Source organism: Rhinolophus ferrumequinum, chromosome 22, assembly GCF_004115265.2.
Source record: "Rhinolophus ferrumequinum isolate MPI-CBG mRhiFer1 chromosome 22, mRhiFer1_v1.p, whole genome shotgun sequence".
In the NCBI taxonomy this organism is placed as follows: Eukaryota; Metazoa; Chordata; class Mammalia; order Chiroptera; family Rhinolophidae; genus Rhinolophus; species Rhinolophus ferrumequinum.
Genome location: NC_046305.1, coordinates 46,905,159 through 46,921,492, shown reverse-complemented (window position 1 = coordinate 46,921,492; position 16,334 = coordinate 46,905,159). Strand labels below are relative to the sequence as shown.

Below are 16,334 nucleotides of genomic sequence, written 5' to 3'. Positions count from 1 at the left end.
AAACTAACTCAGGTCAATCAGACTCACAGCACACTAAGTCACCTTACAGAGTGCTTATTTATTAATTCGTAATGGGCTGTGTTTCTTTCTAATAACTGGGTCATTTGTATCTACTCTCCAGGGTATTCCTTCTGGAATATCAAGCCGGAACGAAAGTTCACAATTATTAGCTGTCTTCTCTACACCAGGGTATGCTAGGTACATTTTCGTACATTATTTCCAGTTAATCCGTGAGGAAGTGTTACTCCCATTTTACAGATGAGGAAACCAATGTTCAAAGAGGCTGAGTAAGTTCCTAAAGATTACAAAGCCAGTGAGAGAGAGTCAGAACCTTATGGCTCCGGCTCCCATGGGCCTCCTCTGACTCCGAACTAGATGTCCACAGAATGAGACAGAGATGAGATGGTCTCACCAGCTTCACCGCACGGTAGAGTTCAGGAGTCAGGAAAGGTCCTTCTGATGACCTATCTGATTCCTGAAAGAAGGTTGTGGACCGATGAAGACTGAGGTGGGGAACATACAAGTGAGCTTGAGGAAACTTGTGGCTCCAGCGCAGTGAGCATGGGTGAGCCCCAAGGAGTCCCCTGAGGACAGTCATAGAGGAAGACCAAGAGGAAATTGCTAGCCCACAAGCCCAGACCCCCTTGTACCTGGGTTGACCCAGTTGCTAGGCTCAGACTATTCTTTAGGGAAGGCAGGGAGACTGTCACAAGGACCAGAGTTTTCTATCTTCATAAGACTCTCTAGGATGTTCCAGTTCCCTCAAATTACCTGAGTATTATTTCCAACATGGCTGACTTCTTATATTAGTAATTCCCTGCGGAAGATAGGTAACTGGGCTATCACTGTTGTGCTTACAATGCTGTATTGTCTCTGAAGTCCTCAAGTTTGACCAGTCACTAATGATTAATAACTTGAGGAGCAATAGACCTGTGGTTCTCCAGTGTAAGTACCCATCAGACTCTCCTAGACAGGCTGTTACAAATACAGTCTTGGGCCCCAACCTAACCACTATATTTTTACAACCCCATAAGCTATTTTTATACAGCCGGTCTGACCACCTCTCAGAAAATCCATGCTCTGGGACAGGATCAGTCAGAGGTCACACAGTGTTGGACAGGTGGGTGACGGCAGCAGAAATCCTGGGTGAGGCTCATCTTTTCTGCCTCATGATGGAGATTTCAGCAGTGCAAGGAATCATATGTATATAGATGCCACGTGTGTTTACTTCCATTTCTTTCAAAAAGGTTGTACTCACCCCTTGGCTAATGATAGTTCAATTAAGCGCTGTGGGTACTTGAGAACTGGTCATTGTTCTGAAGAAGCTTAGTAACTATGTGTTTCATCAGTTCTAAAATACATGTTTTGTTTCATGGTTTAACATCTCAGAAATGGCGTCGTACCTAAAAATGGATAGTATCTTAGCTTTGTTAGAATGCAATTGAGAGTGTTTTTCTCTTTCTTATAGTATATAAAATAATGGTGCCACTTAAAATCAGTGAAACACAGTAGTTGAAAAAGGAACAGCACACTTGCACAAACAGGTAGCTGACATAAGTTTTGTTCATGCTGTTCTCTCTACATGGGTAATTCTGCACCTCTACTTCACCAGTTCTACTAATCTGTTACAACTCAATTCAAATGCCACCTCCTCCAGGAAGCCTTCTGTGTCACCCCAGTCCTACCACCCAGTCTGGATTCCAAGTCCTCTCTCTGACCTCCTGTACTTGCCTCTGACCGATACTTATCATGCTGTATTACATTTATCCTATAATTAGTCCACCCTTCCTCAACTAGATTGTGAGCTCCTTGAAAGCAAAGGTCCAGCTGTACACTTCTGTGTTTCTAGGAACTAGCACAGAGCCTGGGATGTAGTAAAAGTTCAGTAAGTGTTTATTGAATGAATGAATGATGAAGGATTGACTAGTTTCAGGCAATCTATGTTCTGTACCGTATGTAATACCACAGGATTTCAAAAGAAAAGCAGAACAACAGGGCTGGAAAGGTCAGGGACAACTTCATGAAGGCAATGGGACGGGAGCCATTCTAGTTGGATGGCTGATGGAATAAATGACTCAGGACTGAAACGAGGAACGAGAAAGGGGCAGTCAGTGCCCAGACCTCCATCTCTCCTGTGAGGCAGATCCTGCAATGACTGTTACTTGGCTGGAATTCATGTTGGAATTTCAGGAGGCTACGGGACTTTTCATTCATCATTATCCTTAGTAATTATCTCTGGCAGCTAAAACAGTAGATGCTCAGGACCCAAAGAAAGAGCAGTTCAACCCTTGGCGAGTTCTCTCCGGAAGTCCTGAATATACATAGACTTTGTGGTCTATACCTCAGAGCTTCCTGCCAGTGTCTGATAAGGCTTAGCAAGTCTAAGAAGCCAGGGGGAGGTGGTGCATGGGACCACAAGCATGGCACCCCCATTTCAAAGCAGGTGCCTTCTCACTGCATATTCTTTGAAAACCTTAACCGAAAACTGGGTGTTTTTTTTTCCCTCCCCACTTCCCCCCAGAGCACAGCCAGCATGACTCTCGCTGGGGATGGGGTCTGACCTCTCTTAGCCTGCCCTGTGGTATGTCGTCCGATAGGCTCATGGCACCCCCAGTATTCACGGATTCCTGTCTTTTCTAGGATGACTCCAGAGATCATTGTGACCATGTCTGAACAGTCAAGGAAGTGAGACCCAAACAGTTACGTTTTCTGGTGCCTCTTGTTGAGGTTTGTGCATAGAGGTTTCAGTTCATTATAGAAACCTACAAGTAGGTTGGCAGGCCAGCTTTGGAGCTGAGACCTGGGGAACATGTTCTGGTGGGGATGCAGGTGGCCCAGATGAACTGGAGTGACCAAATTTGATCCTACTGCCACACCAACTAGACTCTTTCTCATGCAGCAGCTTGAGGCTGGGCTCCTTCCTACAATGAGAGAACATTGGGGTCAAGTCAAAGCTTTTATTTCTGGTCTACTCCCGGGATGGTGGGCAAGGGTCCACCAGGCATATAAGAAGCCCCAGAGTCTCTTGAGTGGGCAGGCGGCTTGCAGCGAGGTGCGGACTCAGCGACCGCTGGATGTCACACAGGGAGGAGCAGAGAGCTCTAGAATTTTGTGCTCGGTCACCCATCATCCTAACGATGGCACTTTTATTGTCTTTCCCTTCCTGGCGCGGTGGAGCTCTAGGAGGAGGCCAGAGACCCCAGATGTTAGACCACGTGGCTGAGAAGGGAGGCGGTGTGGCTGTGGTCCATGAGCTTCGGAGACGAGAATGTTCTCCTGTGTAGTACACACAGCCAGGCACACTGGGTGGGGGGGCCAGGACTCCCGCAGTGCCTGTCTGGGAAAGGATGGATTCTAGCTCTTGAATTAGAGGAAGGGGACAACTGTGCCAGGAGACAGTTACGAGTTTTCCGTGGCCCCGCGGGGAGGTTTCGGTTGAACTCGAGGCCTGGGGAGAGGGGGTCCTTTCTGCTGGTGACCTTGTGTGCCCGAGGGAGGGAGAGGCCTCTTCTGTGGCTGGTGCTGCGGCTGGTGCTGGACACGGTGGCCAGGAGGTGGGGGGCGATGACCAGGTGCCTGGGTGCGATGACCAGGGGGTGGAGGAGGTTGGGATGCAGCTGGATTTTGAGGAGCTGAGCCTGGAATCTGATGGGGCTTCCGGCTCCTTTCCTCAGAGGTTATTCTATGTGCTCTGATGTCCAGTTCCTCACCTGCAACAACAAAACCTCTAAAGAGTTCATGTTGGCAAGATCTGGTCAGTGCGGCTATTGATGGAATGGACCTGCTCTGTACAAGGTGTCATGCTAGCTGCTTCCGGGGACGTGACAAGGAAGCAGAAGCTGCCCCTACCTTCTAAGGGTTCTCGGGCACACAGGGGAGGTAGAAATGCTCACCAGTAGAGAGGGAGCCGGAGGCAAGGAGGCAAGTGGGGGGTTTTGTGTCTGGGTCTCCCGGGAGCAGAGAGGGCACTCAGACAACACAGCCTGCCTGTGTCATCCTAGACACGGCGACCAGAGAGTACCTCATGGTTACAGCCCTGGTGATGGCCTCTGCGTGGGCAAAGAGCATGTTAGTAATGAACTTCCTTCAGATCTGTCTGTCACCAACTCTGCCATAATGCAACCGCATTCTGGTGAGGGCTGGGGGCTGCGCAAGAGGTTGGCCGTCCTGAGAAACTTACTAGCTTCTCAGAAATTCATAAGCAAGCCCCAGCCTCTGGGGCTTAGAGGGAAAAGGACCCCTCCCCTGGCCACCGCCCTGGAATCGTCTGTTTTGCGTGACTGTCATCCCTGAAGACAAGCCCCCAACTCACAGCAATGTCGTTTTTCCTTGGCTGCTTTAAAACCACACAGAAAATCTGTGAGGACACTCAGCTGAGGAAGGTCTGGAGGGTGCCATGGCCCCTCCTGCCTCCTTTGGGCTACAGGGCAGGTGCTCCTGTCCCTGTGCTCAGGGCCATCCTTGCAGCGCTCCGAGGACGGCAGGAGGACATGTTCTCCCTGGGGTCAGGCGGCTGCTCACGTTGCTGCACGGATGCACTGCTTAGCAAGTGCAGGCCCTCTCTGAGCGTCACCCTGTAACTTCAGGAGACGACACACGTCCACACGCCTTCCTCCCACTGCTGGAAATCCAGGCCTCAGGTGGCTTCCAGTGTGAGGGCTCAAGGCAGATGACACGGTTCAGACATGTGAGAGGCCAGGGTGCTCTAAGCACACAAAGGAAAGGGCACAGAAAGGAAGAAACACATCCTCTGTGCCCGCTTTGGTGCCCCAAGGTCATGTCCAGGAGGCCGGGCGGAGGCCTGTGCCTCCTGATCACATAGCCTGCTATGGATCAGAGGGGAGTCTGTTTTCAGCCCTTACGTGGCAGGCGTGGCCTGGCCATCTAGTCACCAGTTTCTTCACCCACTGCCCTGTTCATTTCTCCTTTGAACATCTATTCCTGCTCTTCTAGGTGTTAGGTGCCATTGCTGCGTGGCAATGACGGCTCAGACACAAATCTGCCCCCAAGACGCCTAAAAGCAAGTAAGCGGGACTGCAAATTAAAATGTCCGTCTCCAGGAAGAGCCCAGGGCCTCCAGAGGGGTGCAGACCAAGAGCCCCCAGCGTTCGGTGTGGCCGAGCGGCTGAGGCGTCGGGCTGGCATGGACAGACGAAGCTAGCTATGGCTCTGTGCAGCCTGCCCGGTCAGAGCAGGACAGTGGGCACGCCCGTGCCAGCAGCCCCTGCAAAACGTCTGCTCCAAGGAATTCTTTCAGGCTCTTTTCATCTCGTGGATGCTCAACCCAGGGCCAGGACCAGGGTGAAATAAGCCCTCGCTCTCAGGGTTGTGTAGGGTCGACCCTGAGGGGGAGAGTCTCTAACTTTTGCTCCCTGGGCTCCTGCTTGCCTCACCTTTGTCCTGATTCAGCCTACCGGCGACAGGACTTGGGGCAAATCATTTAACCTCACTGAGCAGAAGTTTTCTCCTCTGTATATTATCTACCTTGTAAGATCTCTCGGAAAGTTGGAGAAGATACTGAATATAGAACATTACATTACAGAGCTTAGCTCCTGGCACAAGCAACTATTTTGTCACCATGAAGGGATTGTCACATTGGTCATTTCAGCCTGTGAAAGCAGAGATTGCCTTGTCATAGGGTGGCGTGTGAGGTCTACTTTGGAGAATACGTGATCTTTGACCCTTAGGTGACGGAGAAAGAGCCTTTGCAGCGGGGAGAGGGAGCAGAGAACAGCCTGAGCAGGGCTCAGCAAGTAATTCTGTTCTACTGGGGTAGAGCATGTGGGAAGGATGGTGGTGGAAACATGAGGCCATGCTGGGAACCGTGGTGTGGTGGGATTTAGGGCCAAGGGCCAACGGCCTGAAGGAGACCTGAGGAAAGAAGTCTGAAGTAAGAAAGCCAAGTCCAAAGGTTGCCCAAGGCCACCACTTGCTGGGGAGGTTCAGATCAGGTCCCGTCTTGGGGAATAGATCCTCTAAGGAGAGACGCAGAGTGAGGGGACCCAGTCCTTCCGAGACAGATTGCACAGAACCCGAGGGACCAGCCCTCCTGGCTGTGTGTCCTGCTGACGGCTGGATGCCCCCTGCTGGACCCACCTGCAGCGTGGGGTCCCCACGGCGCTATCCTAGCCCTGCGGAGACACCTGATATGCCATTACAGTTGGGCTCCCCTCATTCACGGTTTCGCTTTCCAGGGTTTCAGTTACCCACGGGCAACGGAAGTCCAAAAGTATTAAGTGGAAAATTCCAGAAATAAACAATTCATAAGTTTTTCCTTGCGTGTAGTCCCAGAGTAGCATGGTGAAATCTCACATCATCCCCCTCCGTCCCACCTAGGATGTGACTCATCCCTTTGTCCAGCGGATCCACCCAGGAGACACGCCCCGCCTAGTCGCCTAACAGCCATGTTCATTTTCAGATCAACTGTTGAAGTATCGCAGTACCTGTGTTCAAGTCGCCCTTATTTTACTTAATAACGGCCCCAAAGCCATTCACATAACTTTTGTTTGAGTATGTTGTTATAATTGTTCTATTTCGTTATTGGTTACTGTTGTGAATCTCTTGCTGTGCTCAGTTTATCAATTAAACTTTATCATAGGCATGTATGTGCAGGGAACATAGTTCTGTACTACCCACGGTTTCAGGCATCCACCGGGGGTCTTGGAATGTGTCCCCTGCGGATAACGGGGCACGGCTGAATCTGAACACACTGCTTTGGGGGCCTGGATGCTCCCTGAGCCCGCTCCCCACTTACGGGCATAACCTTTTTATTCTTGGTGGCTCGTCGGACAGGCCGGATTTGAGGAAGAAACACTCTCAGCCCTAATACAACCCTGCTGAGCAGCAAATTGGAAAACAGGGTATAAACTCCCAGTTTTAGAACAAGCCTGTGAGTCTCTGATGTCCTGAAATTTTACCCATGTTCCTAGGAGCTTGGTCCGGAGCACATCTTGGGTCACCCCCTCAGGAGAGGACAGGGTGTTTGTTGAAGGAAATGATGATTTGACGCTCATCTTTCTACCCACGTAGAACTGTGTGGCTTATTCAATATGTGTCCACAGAGCCTCACACCGAGTCAGCCTCAGGCAGTGGATTCCAGGGAGCCAACCTGGATTCAACTTCTCACAGCTCCCTCATTGTCGCCACTGAGAATGTGTTTTTCAGAAATCAAGCTAACCACAAAAATGGAACAAACAGTAACCGCCAGTTACAACCCTGACATTCTGAAACTACCCGTCCCTATTCTTTTCTTGCCAGACTCAAAGTATCATCCCCGCGAGTTGTTTTCACGGGGATTTTGCTCAGGCCTGCGGTGAGATGGAAGAGGCAGCTTACCATTTCTCCTTCTGGGCTGTTTCTTCCTCCTGCTGATGTAGAGAATGAGGAGGGCCAGAAAGACAAGCAAGATGATGCCTCCTACACATATGCCAAGGATGAGGTAGATATTCATACCTTGCTCTGCAAGAGGAACAGAGATGGGATGGAGAGGAGGGGTCCTGGGCAGAGGGGCTTCTCACTCTTGCCAAGGACCCCTGCCTCCCGCATTAAGCACATAATAGAGGCTGATGGGACTTCTCAGCTGCACGAAGGCCAACCTCCTGGAGGGCGATGGATTATGTCAGTCCTGAAAGAGCACAGGGCCAGGCTCAGCCCCCCAGAAGGCTCCTTGCGAAACTGCCCCCTGGACTAGAATGCCTGCTTCTTCACTCCCCACATCCAGGAGAACAACACAGGAGTATAGATCTGAGAAGGATTTTGGAGACCATCTAGCGTCCCCTCTAGTTTCACAGACAAGGCCCAGAGAGGGAGGGTGAATTGCCTGAGGACACACAGTATCTCTTCCTGAGCGGTTCCTTTAAGGAGCCCCTTGTCTCAAAGTTTCTGCCCTGTTTACCCAATTTCATATCCGGCTGCCCTCTTTCTCCATATTTGTTTGTTTTTTTTCTCACCTTCTTGACCAGGCAGTTTCCAAAGACTGAGGGTCATTTGTCCAGCCCAGCCCTCTGACCTCGCAGCCAGCACCCCCTCCCAGGCTTCCCTGGCATGTGAGAGAATCAGACACACAGTGAGTTAGCAGCGGCAGTGGACTTGGTCTTCCGCTCCCAGACCTCCAGTTGCTGTAATGCAATGAGGATAACAATGACTCAGGGATAAGAGGAAAGGGTTTGAGTTCCAGGCTCCTCTAGGCAAGAGCTGTGTGACCTTTGGCAAGTTACTCCGCCTCTCTGAGCCTGGTCCTTGCTTTGTAAAATGGAGATAATGAAACTTACATTACAGGGGGGTTGTTAAAAGTCAATCAGATAATGAATGTGAAAGTGCTTTGTAAACTGTAAAAGAACATGCAATGGTGAGGTCCTGCTCTTAGTAGAGCTCTGCGCACTGGTTTCCTGGGAGGGCTGCTGGGCCAGCTGCCCTGTGTGAGTCAATGGCAGCTAGAGAGGCAGCAGCTGAGTCCAGGGGTCAGGGGATTCATACACCTGAAGAACAAACTGGAGCTCAGCCCAGCGTCACAAAGAAACCCTTCTCTAGCCAAACATTCCTGGGAACATACTCTTATACTCAGAGCCCAGGATGGGCCCCAGGAGCTAGCCAGAGGCCGGGAAACCAAACCAACAGACTGCAGTGGTGTGTTAATCCTTGCTTGCTTTCTCCAAGTCTCTCTGGCCCATCTTGGCCTGCAGGTTGCACAACCTCTCTGCTCTGCAGATAGAGGGGCTTCTAGAAAAACAGCAGGCACAATCCTAAGTGGCTATGAAATGGGGCTAACAAACCATCTGGGGCCCTTTAGAGGGGTTGGGGTCCCACTGGCTGGGAGGCAGGGCTGGGGCTACTGGAGTCTCCCCGGTCTGAGCCAGGTGTCCCAGGCAGGCCTGGGACAAGGTGGGGGAGTACAGGGTTCAGCCCTGCAGCCACCATCTCTCATCTTTTCATCCTCACACGGGGCGGCCACACCCTTATCTTGGGCACACTTAACAATGCGAGAACGCCCTACAGTCTGTTTGCAGGGTTGTCCAGCTTGGCCCTCTGGGGTGCCTGGGGGTGATCTCCAGGGGGACATTCCAGCTTGTCTCGGAGGCAGCTGTGGCTCTGTCATTCAAAACTGTGTCCTCACCGTCTCTAAAGACAACCACAGCCCTTCCCGCATTCCTTCTTGGTGCTAACTCGTCCCTAAGTTTATGTGGCACAGTCTTTCTTGTGCATCCAAACCTGCTCCTTGCTCTAGTAGTTTGTTTTTAAGTACATACTCATCTTTTCTGAGCCAAATCATTCCTCTCTGCCTTGGCCTTTTGGGGTGAAACGTCCAGGTCCCTTTTAGGGTCTTTAAGAACAGCGTCTTCCTCCCTAAACCCCCACCCCAGGTATTCCTCCCATCTCTTTGGTGGCCCTTCCCGGACCGGCTCCCATTCTGCACCATTGGCCTAAGGGACGCGAAGATTCCAGTCTTCGAACCTCGGCTTCTCCCCAGGCCCGCCCTCCCTGCCTCCCTCATGCACACACATTTTTATACTGGAGAGGTCTAGTTAAAATAAACATGGGATGTGGTTGTCGGCTGCAATACGGGGTGCCCAGTCAAAGCTGAGTTAAACAATGAATCGTTTTTAGTATAAGTTTGTCCCGTGCAATATTTGGAACACAGTTTCCTGTCTTTTTATTTGCTCACTCTAGCAGCTCTAACCAAGGGCCTCCTGAAAGGTCCTGAAGTCAAGGAAGGGCCACTCCGTTCCCTGTGCCTTAGCGCTGGGGGCCGTGGAGGGGTGGCTGGTGGGCCGTCGTGAGGGGTGGAGTGTTGCTGGTCTATGCGTGTGGTTAGCCAAGTTTGAGATGGCCCCAAAGATCCCTGCCTCCTGGGAGCCCACCTTTGTGGTCTCCCCTCCAGTTGGATGTGGGCTGGACTTAGTGGTTGCTGCTAATCACTTCCTCACTAGAATATGGCAGAAACTGATGGGATACCTATCAGTCCTGAGATTAAGTTATAAAAAGATAGTGGCTTTGGTCTCGAGAACTTGTTCTTGCCCTTGCTCGGCTTGCTCAGAGGGAAGCTGGCTGCCATATTGTCAGGCAGCCCAGTGTCCCCCGAGAGTGAGCTTTGGAGTTGCCCTCCCCCGACCCCTGCCCCACGGAGCCTGGACGTGACTGACATGGTGGTAGCCAGTGTCCACATTGACGCTTCATGAAAGACTGAGCCAGACCCACTAAGTTGCTCCCAGATTCATGACTCACAGAATCTGGGAAACAATAACTGCTTGTTCTTTTAAGCCATTAGATGTGGGATAATTTGTTATGCAGCAACAGATAACTGATTCAAACTATGTGTGTGTATATATATATATATATATATATATATATATATATATATATTTAAAAAAACACCTTAGTTCTGACTTCATACCCACCCAGGGCTGCTTCCCAGGGTCACTGCCAGCCATAGTCACTGGTGGAACTCAGGGCCTCTAGCCAAATAACTATTTTGTGTGCTCAGTTTCCCTTGTTAAGGGGATTGACCAGACAGCACTGGAAAGATAATCAAAGTATCAGATGAGTAGACTCTTGGGAATCAAGGGGCTCATTCTCTTTGTGGATCAGGAGGCTGACCCCTAGGAAGGGAAGGAGTTCTGTCAAGGTCACCCCGCTACATCTGGACAGACACAGACCAGACGTCCTGGCCTCTGGTTCCCAGAGCTGAGCACTACAGCAGGTTGCCTCTGTGACGTCAAGCTTGGGTGACAGGAAAGCGCTTAGTCTCTTAGAGGGTCAAGACTTCCTGGGGCGGGCTGTCTGCTGTAAGGCAGGAGAACATTGCCTCACTCTGACCTCGAGCTCTTCCTCCTCCATCCCCCTGCCTTACTCCAGATGTTTTTCTATGGCCCTTCTACCCTTGTCTCTGATGGGAGGTGCTGGCCATCTCCCCTCCAGAAAGGAATATTTGTTGTTCCCTTCTGCATCACTACCCTGGGTGTCACCATTGTTGTCACTGAGCAGCTGATGGTCCTTGGGCACGTAAGACTGTCTTCCTGGGAAGTGGGGGTTTGCATAGATAGCCTCTGCAGCAACTTCTGGATCTGCAATTTGGCAATTCCTTGTCTCCGAAGATCTTTTGAATCGCCTAAGGTTATACTATACTCTGTGGGAGGACCACCAAGATGGATAACCATAGAACACCACCTCATCTCTCCTCTAAGGCTTCCCTTGAAGGTTTCCAGAGGGAGGAGGCGTGTTTTCAGTTCTCATTTGGCACCTGGGCCCTGCAGCCAACCTGTGCTGTGGACCGGGCAGACTGTGTTTGTGAAATGAACTTGGGATGTCTGATTAGGACCTGCCACACACCTGAACACTTGATTTTCTCCATTCTGCTTTCCTCACTGACGTCGTTACTTGCCGTGCACTTGAATTGCACAGTATTCAGGTTGCTCCACTTGTACACGATGACCTTATTATCTTCTCTGACACTCTTCCCATTTTGATACAGTTTTAATTTAGGGTTAGTTCCACTCGTTACCCGACAGGTCAGGGTTGTGTTGGTACAACTCCAGGACATGTTAGGTTTTGAAACGGCCTCTGAAAAGAAAATAAATACCGATGTCATATGAGGCAACTTTCTGATTATGATATGATTAATAGACATCCCTATATATAGAGAGGGGAAATGCAGTCCGTTTGGGACCAGGGAACAATGTCAAAGAACTCCCGCCTCTCCCCCAGCTATTTTCAAAAATCATTTTTATTTTATTTTGTTTATACGACACACTCAGAACAAATTTATTTCCGATAAAGTTCACTTTATATCAGTAAAGATATGTCACATCAACTACTTACGAGCTGTTTTATACCTTAAAATGTATTTATTAGGTTGGTGCAAAAGCAACTGCAGTTTAAAAGGTTTAAACCTAATACATACATGATATCGCTTAATAAATGCCCAAGGCTCTGAGAGGTTAAATGGGTAGGTTCTTGCCCAAAGCTGCTCGACCACCCAATATGCCTCGCTGAACCTCATATAACGAAGGATAAGAAAGACATGCTCCCCCTGTGTCAACAGGGGTGCCATGTGACAAAGCCCTGGGCAAGGGGTCAGGTGATGATGGTATCGGTGGGAGTTGATATACTCGTAATTATGAAGTCATTGCCTGTTCTTTTCTGACACGATGATAATCGAAGGCGGCCTGAAAGCAACGGGCCTGGCCTTCGCATCATACGGGTCACATGCAAATCCAAGTCCACTACTTCTGACCTCCTCCAAGTCCTCCTCTTCTGCTCTTTTTCTCATTCTTTTCTCTCTTTCCCTAGACTTGCCATCTTTCTCACTCAGTTTCTCTCCATTCATTATGCAGACAGACAGCTTATTTTTCAATGATTCTCTCCCTCCCCGACTCCTGGGCAAGAATATCTTGTCCATGGATTTTCCCACCAAATTTCATGTCTGTCCCCAGTAGCTCGGCATACAGAAATTTGGTTTTCTTCCCATCCTGGGATTCTCTGTGACCAAAAATGAGGAGGATGAGGAAACATCACACAACAAGATAGAGTCTGGAGTCAAGGAGCCTCCTTGTCATTTCAAAATGGAAATATTCTTTTTTCTACTTATAAAAGTAGCATCCGATCATTGTAAAAATTGATTAAAAAAACTGTTTCAAGACTTAAAAAAACACTTACAATTCCACTATCCAGAGTCAATAATTATTAATAGGTATATTAATGAGGTGTATCTTTAGCAGATGTTTTCTATGCATATACACACATATAAGTAATGTTTTAAAAACTAAAACGGTATCATGTGATTTTGTAGTCTGTCTTTTTTCCATTACTAATCTATTATGACGTTCTTTCCCTTAAGAATCTGAATACATATACATCTCCACCATCTTTTTCAAAGATGTGTCCTTCGTTTAATGAGTAAGTTTCTAACTGCTGGGGGCTTTTAAATCCTTTCCAGCATTTCACTAATATAAACCACACAGAGGTGAGCAGACTCTCGAAGCCATTTCTTTGTGCACATCCTCTCTGTGAGACAGCTTCCTAGAAGGGGAACGGCCAGGTCAAGCTGGGGCAGAGCTCATCGATGAGACCTCCTCAATTCGAGGTTGCAAGGATTCACTCCTTCTCCACTAACATCTGCTTTTAAGGAGCTTTCCACTGCCTTTTCAGCCAGCAGCTGCAGCCCACTCATTAATGAGACGTGGGTGCAAGGCTGCAGCCCGCAGAAGCGTAGAGAAACCATGAGACAGAGAAGGGCACTGAGCAAACAGGCCTTGTGTCCCAGGCACTGCAGGGTGCCTTTGCTTGTCTCACTGAATACTCCATGCAAGTATTAGTATGAAAATCAGACTCAGAGCAGCTTTACCCAATGCCATGCGGAAAGTAATGGTGACCAGACCACAAAACTGAGTTAAGATGCTGGGTGACATTTACACCCCCTCCCCCCCCCTGCCCCCCCCCCCCACATACACACAGAGCAAGGTGGCTGTTGTGTCATGGAAAGATCTCTGTTTTTTGGCCAGGGAGTGCGGGGTTTATTTTTAGGGGACTCAACGTGTTCTAAAATTGAGTGTGGTGACGGTTGCACAACTCTGTGAATATACTAAAAGCCATCGAATTGTTCACTTTAAATGGGTGCATTTTGTGGCATGTGAATTGTATCCCAATTACGTTTTTTTGGGGAAGAACACTGTCACCATCCTTGTTAAAAGAAGCCCTGGGTTTGGAGCTTGACTTTGCACCCGTCAACCTGTGAGACTGTGGACAAGTCTCACTTCTGGGTCCTTATAGAAAAGAAACGGCTAACAGCTACCGCTCAGGCTTGTTGGGAGCCTTAGCTGAGATCATGGAGGCAAAGCCCCTGACACCCAGCTGGTAGCCACGATTATCGCTGCAATACTAAAGTAGAAATGAATGTGAGGTTCACGTTCAAAGCACAGCACTAGAGCCCATGCTGGCAGGAGTCCTGAGATCTGGGGCTCCCTGGGCCCGTAAACAGAGGCCCCTTCTGGCTCCATTCTCAGCCCCACCCCATTTCTGGAATGTACTCTCCATGCAAGGTTGAGAACTAGGGTGTGGACAGTTGTCCTTTACAGTGAGCTGACAACGTCTGGGATTGTTGGCGAGGAAAACCTGCCAGGTCCATGTGCTGAGAACAGGGCTGGAGGGTGACCATAGGTCTGTCGAAGGAGGGGGCCCTGCTGCTGGTAGCATTTCCTGTGTGAAGCATAGATGTTTGTTTGCTCACTGAATCGCTGGCTTGTGCTAACATTGGGGTTCCTGCCTTCCTCTCCAAGCCAAGTGCTGTTTCCTCTTCTCATTTCTGATCACCTCCTACCAAGTGGCCCCTGAGCTTTGAACTTCCATGTCATTTACATTCCACTTTCTCTTCCCTCTCTCCACACCCAAGCCATCCTGCCCATCCTTTCTCCACCTAGGACGCTTAGTAGGCTCACTCTTCCTCATTTTAGGCACCCGTTAGTCTAGCCCAGTGGTTATCAGACTTGGCTGCTCTTTAGAGTCTTTAGACTCTACTGATGCCCAGGCCCGACACTAGAAAATTCTGACTTAATTGGTCTGGGATGGAATCTGGGCACTGATAACTTTTAATAGCATCTCAGTTGATTATAACGTGCAACCAGGACTAAGAATCACAAACCAGCCCCTCTCTACTGCGCTCAGATTGTAGTGACAGCTTCTTGGCTAGTTTTCTTGCCTCTGTCTGCAGTAGGCACCCCTGCTGTCTTGGCACAAGCACAGACATACGAAGTAAGCCACACCTTGGGTCTTCTCTACAGAGATCAGCAAAAACATCTGCTCCCTCGGATCACTCTGATATGGCGCAGATCAGAAACAAGTGCTGTGCATCTTTACATTCATTATTTTCAGCCCTTGCCTGCCATGTAACTATTTCTCCAGGCCATCCTGGCTTGAAATTGTCGCTCTAGTTGGAAGATACACTGCTCTTCCGTCAGCCTCACTTTCCCCGCTCTACACCTAGCTTGCCCCTTCATCATCAACCTGGGATGCCCACCTTTTTCTTCTGCCCACCTTGTGGTTAATGCCCATATTCCAATAACTACTAAAGAGACAATTTTAGGCAGGTAGACTTGAAGTTCTGTCAGCTGTGGATTTCCACGTGTGGATTTCACCTCTCCCACAAGATGGGAGCCTCTACTGAGGTAAGAGGCATGCATTAGATTACCTTTGGGGCTCCCCCAAGGCCAAGGTCATGCCTGGGCACATTCCATAAATGCCATTCCCCAACTTGCTAAATAGCACCCATATTGAGATGGAAGAATGTAAGGAACAAAGACTTACCTAGAATCCTTAAATCAAATTGTTTTCCAAGAATGTGTTTTCCATACCAATCATATACTTCTGCCTTGTAAGTACCGCTGTCATTTCTCTCCAGACGTTTAATTTTCAGAGTTCCGTTTTTAAATATGTGGTATTTTTCCTCTCGCTGGTAAGTTTTCTTCTTGACTGAGTATTGTGCAACCTTGGTTGAATTTTTTCCCCATTTTATATCATCTACAGTATCATTCATTTGAAACTCAGGAATGTTCAGGTTGATGTCATGACCCAGCTTACCCAGGACTATAATGTCTGTAGGAGCTGCACCTATAAAAAGCAAGACAGTTACTGAGGTCTTGAAACTCACTGCCAGGGAAAGCTGACCTGTGACCTCTTTGGCCCAGCTCAGAGTCTCCAAAGAAGCTTCTAATGGAGACCATGGAGACCCACACACCAACGTACCTGACCCACACACCAACGTACCTTTGGTAAAACAGATGAAAATCAGAAGGAAGTTGGCTAAGATTTGACATGCGAAGCTCATCTTTGGGGTTAGTTTCCTTGTTGTGATTCTGAGCTCTTATAAAAGGAGGAACTAAAGTAAAACTGGTAGAATCCACCCCTGGGAGCTTAACCACGTGTCTCTGTTTTTTGCTTCTTTTATAGTAGCATAAAAAGTACAAATATGCGCGTGCGCGCGTGCACACACACACACACACACACACACACTCACTCACGCAGCAAACCAACCCTGCTGATAAGCTCCTTTGTCAAAGTGGGTGTACTCATGAGTGTGTTTTCCTATCGCATTTAAATTCTCACAACAATCTTGGGTGGGTTTCATTACCCCCATTGAAGAGACAGAAACTGAGAGGCTAAACAAATCACTTAAGATCACCCTTTAGTTATAAAGGAGGCCAATTCAACTGTACAACCCATCTTCTATCCATTCAGCTATAAAGCCTCTAACAAAACCACATCGAAATAGAGGTAAATTTTCATAAATGAATAGCAGAATACAACATTTATTCTATGATTATACATATTGGAAAATAAATGCATAT

The 16,334-nt window shown here is 48.8% G+C and overlaps 1 protein-coding gene across 1 annotated transcript; it reads right to left on the bottom strand.

Moving 5' to 3' along the window:
• Positions 1–1,890: 1,890 nt before the first annotated feature.
• CD2 (CD2 molecule) lies at positions 1,891–15,911 on the bottom strand. Its single transcript, XM_033094158.1, has 5 exons — positions 15,754–15,911; positions 15,295–15,597; positions 11,326–11,556; positions 7,336–7,458; positions 1,891–3,710 (listed from the first exon to the last, which is right to left on the bottom strand). The coding sequence occupies exons 1-5, from the start codon at positions 15,812–15,814 to the stop codon at positions 3,400–3,402; spliced, it is 1,029 nt and encodes a 342-aa protein (XP_032950049.1). The 5' UTR covers positions 15,815–15,911; the 3' UTR covers positions 1,891–3,399.
• Positions 15,912–16,334: the final 423 nt, after the last annotated feature.

Coding starts and splice junctions, on each gene's coding strand:
- CD2 (XM_033094158.1), bottom strand. CDS start 15,814: ATGAGCTTCGCATGTCAAATCTTAGCCAACTTCCTTCTGATTTTCATC. Junction 15,598..15,753: donor TTTCATCTGTTTTACCAAAG/GTACGTTGGTGT, acceptor TGCTTTTTATAG/GTGCAGCTCCTACAGACATT. Junction 7,459..11,325: donor GGAGAAAATCAAGTGTTCAG/GTGTGTGGCAGG, acceptor TTCCTCTTGCAG/AGCAAGGTATGAATATCTAC.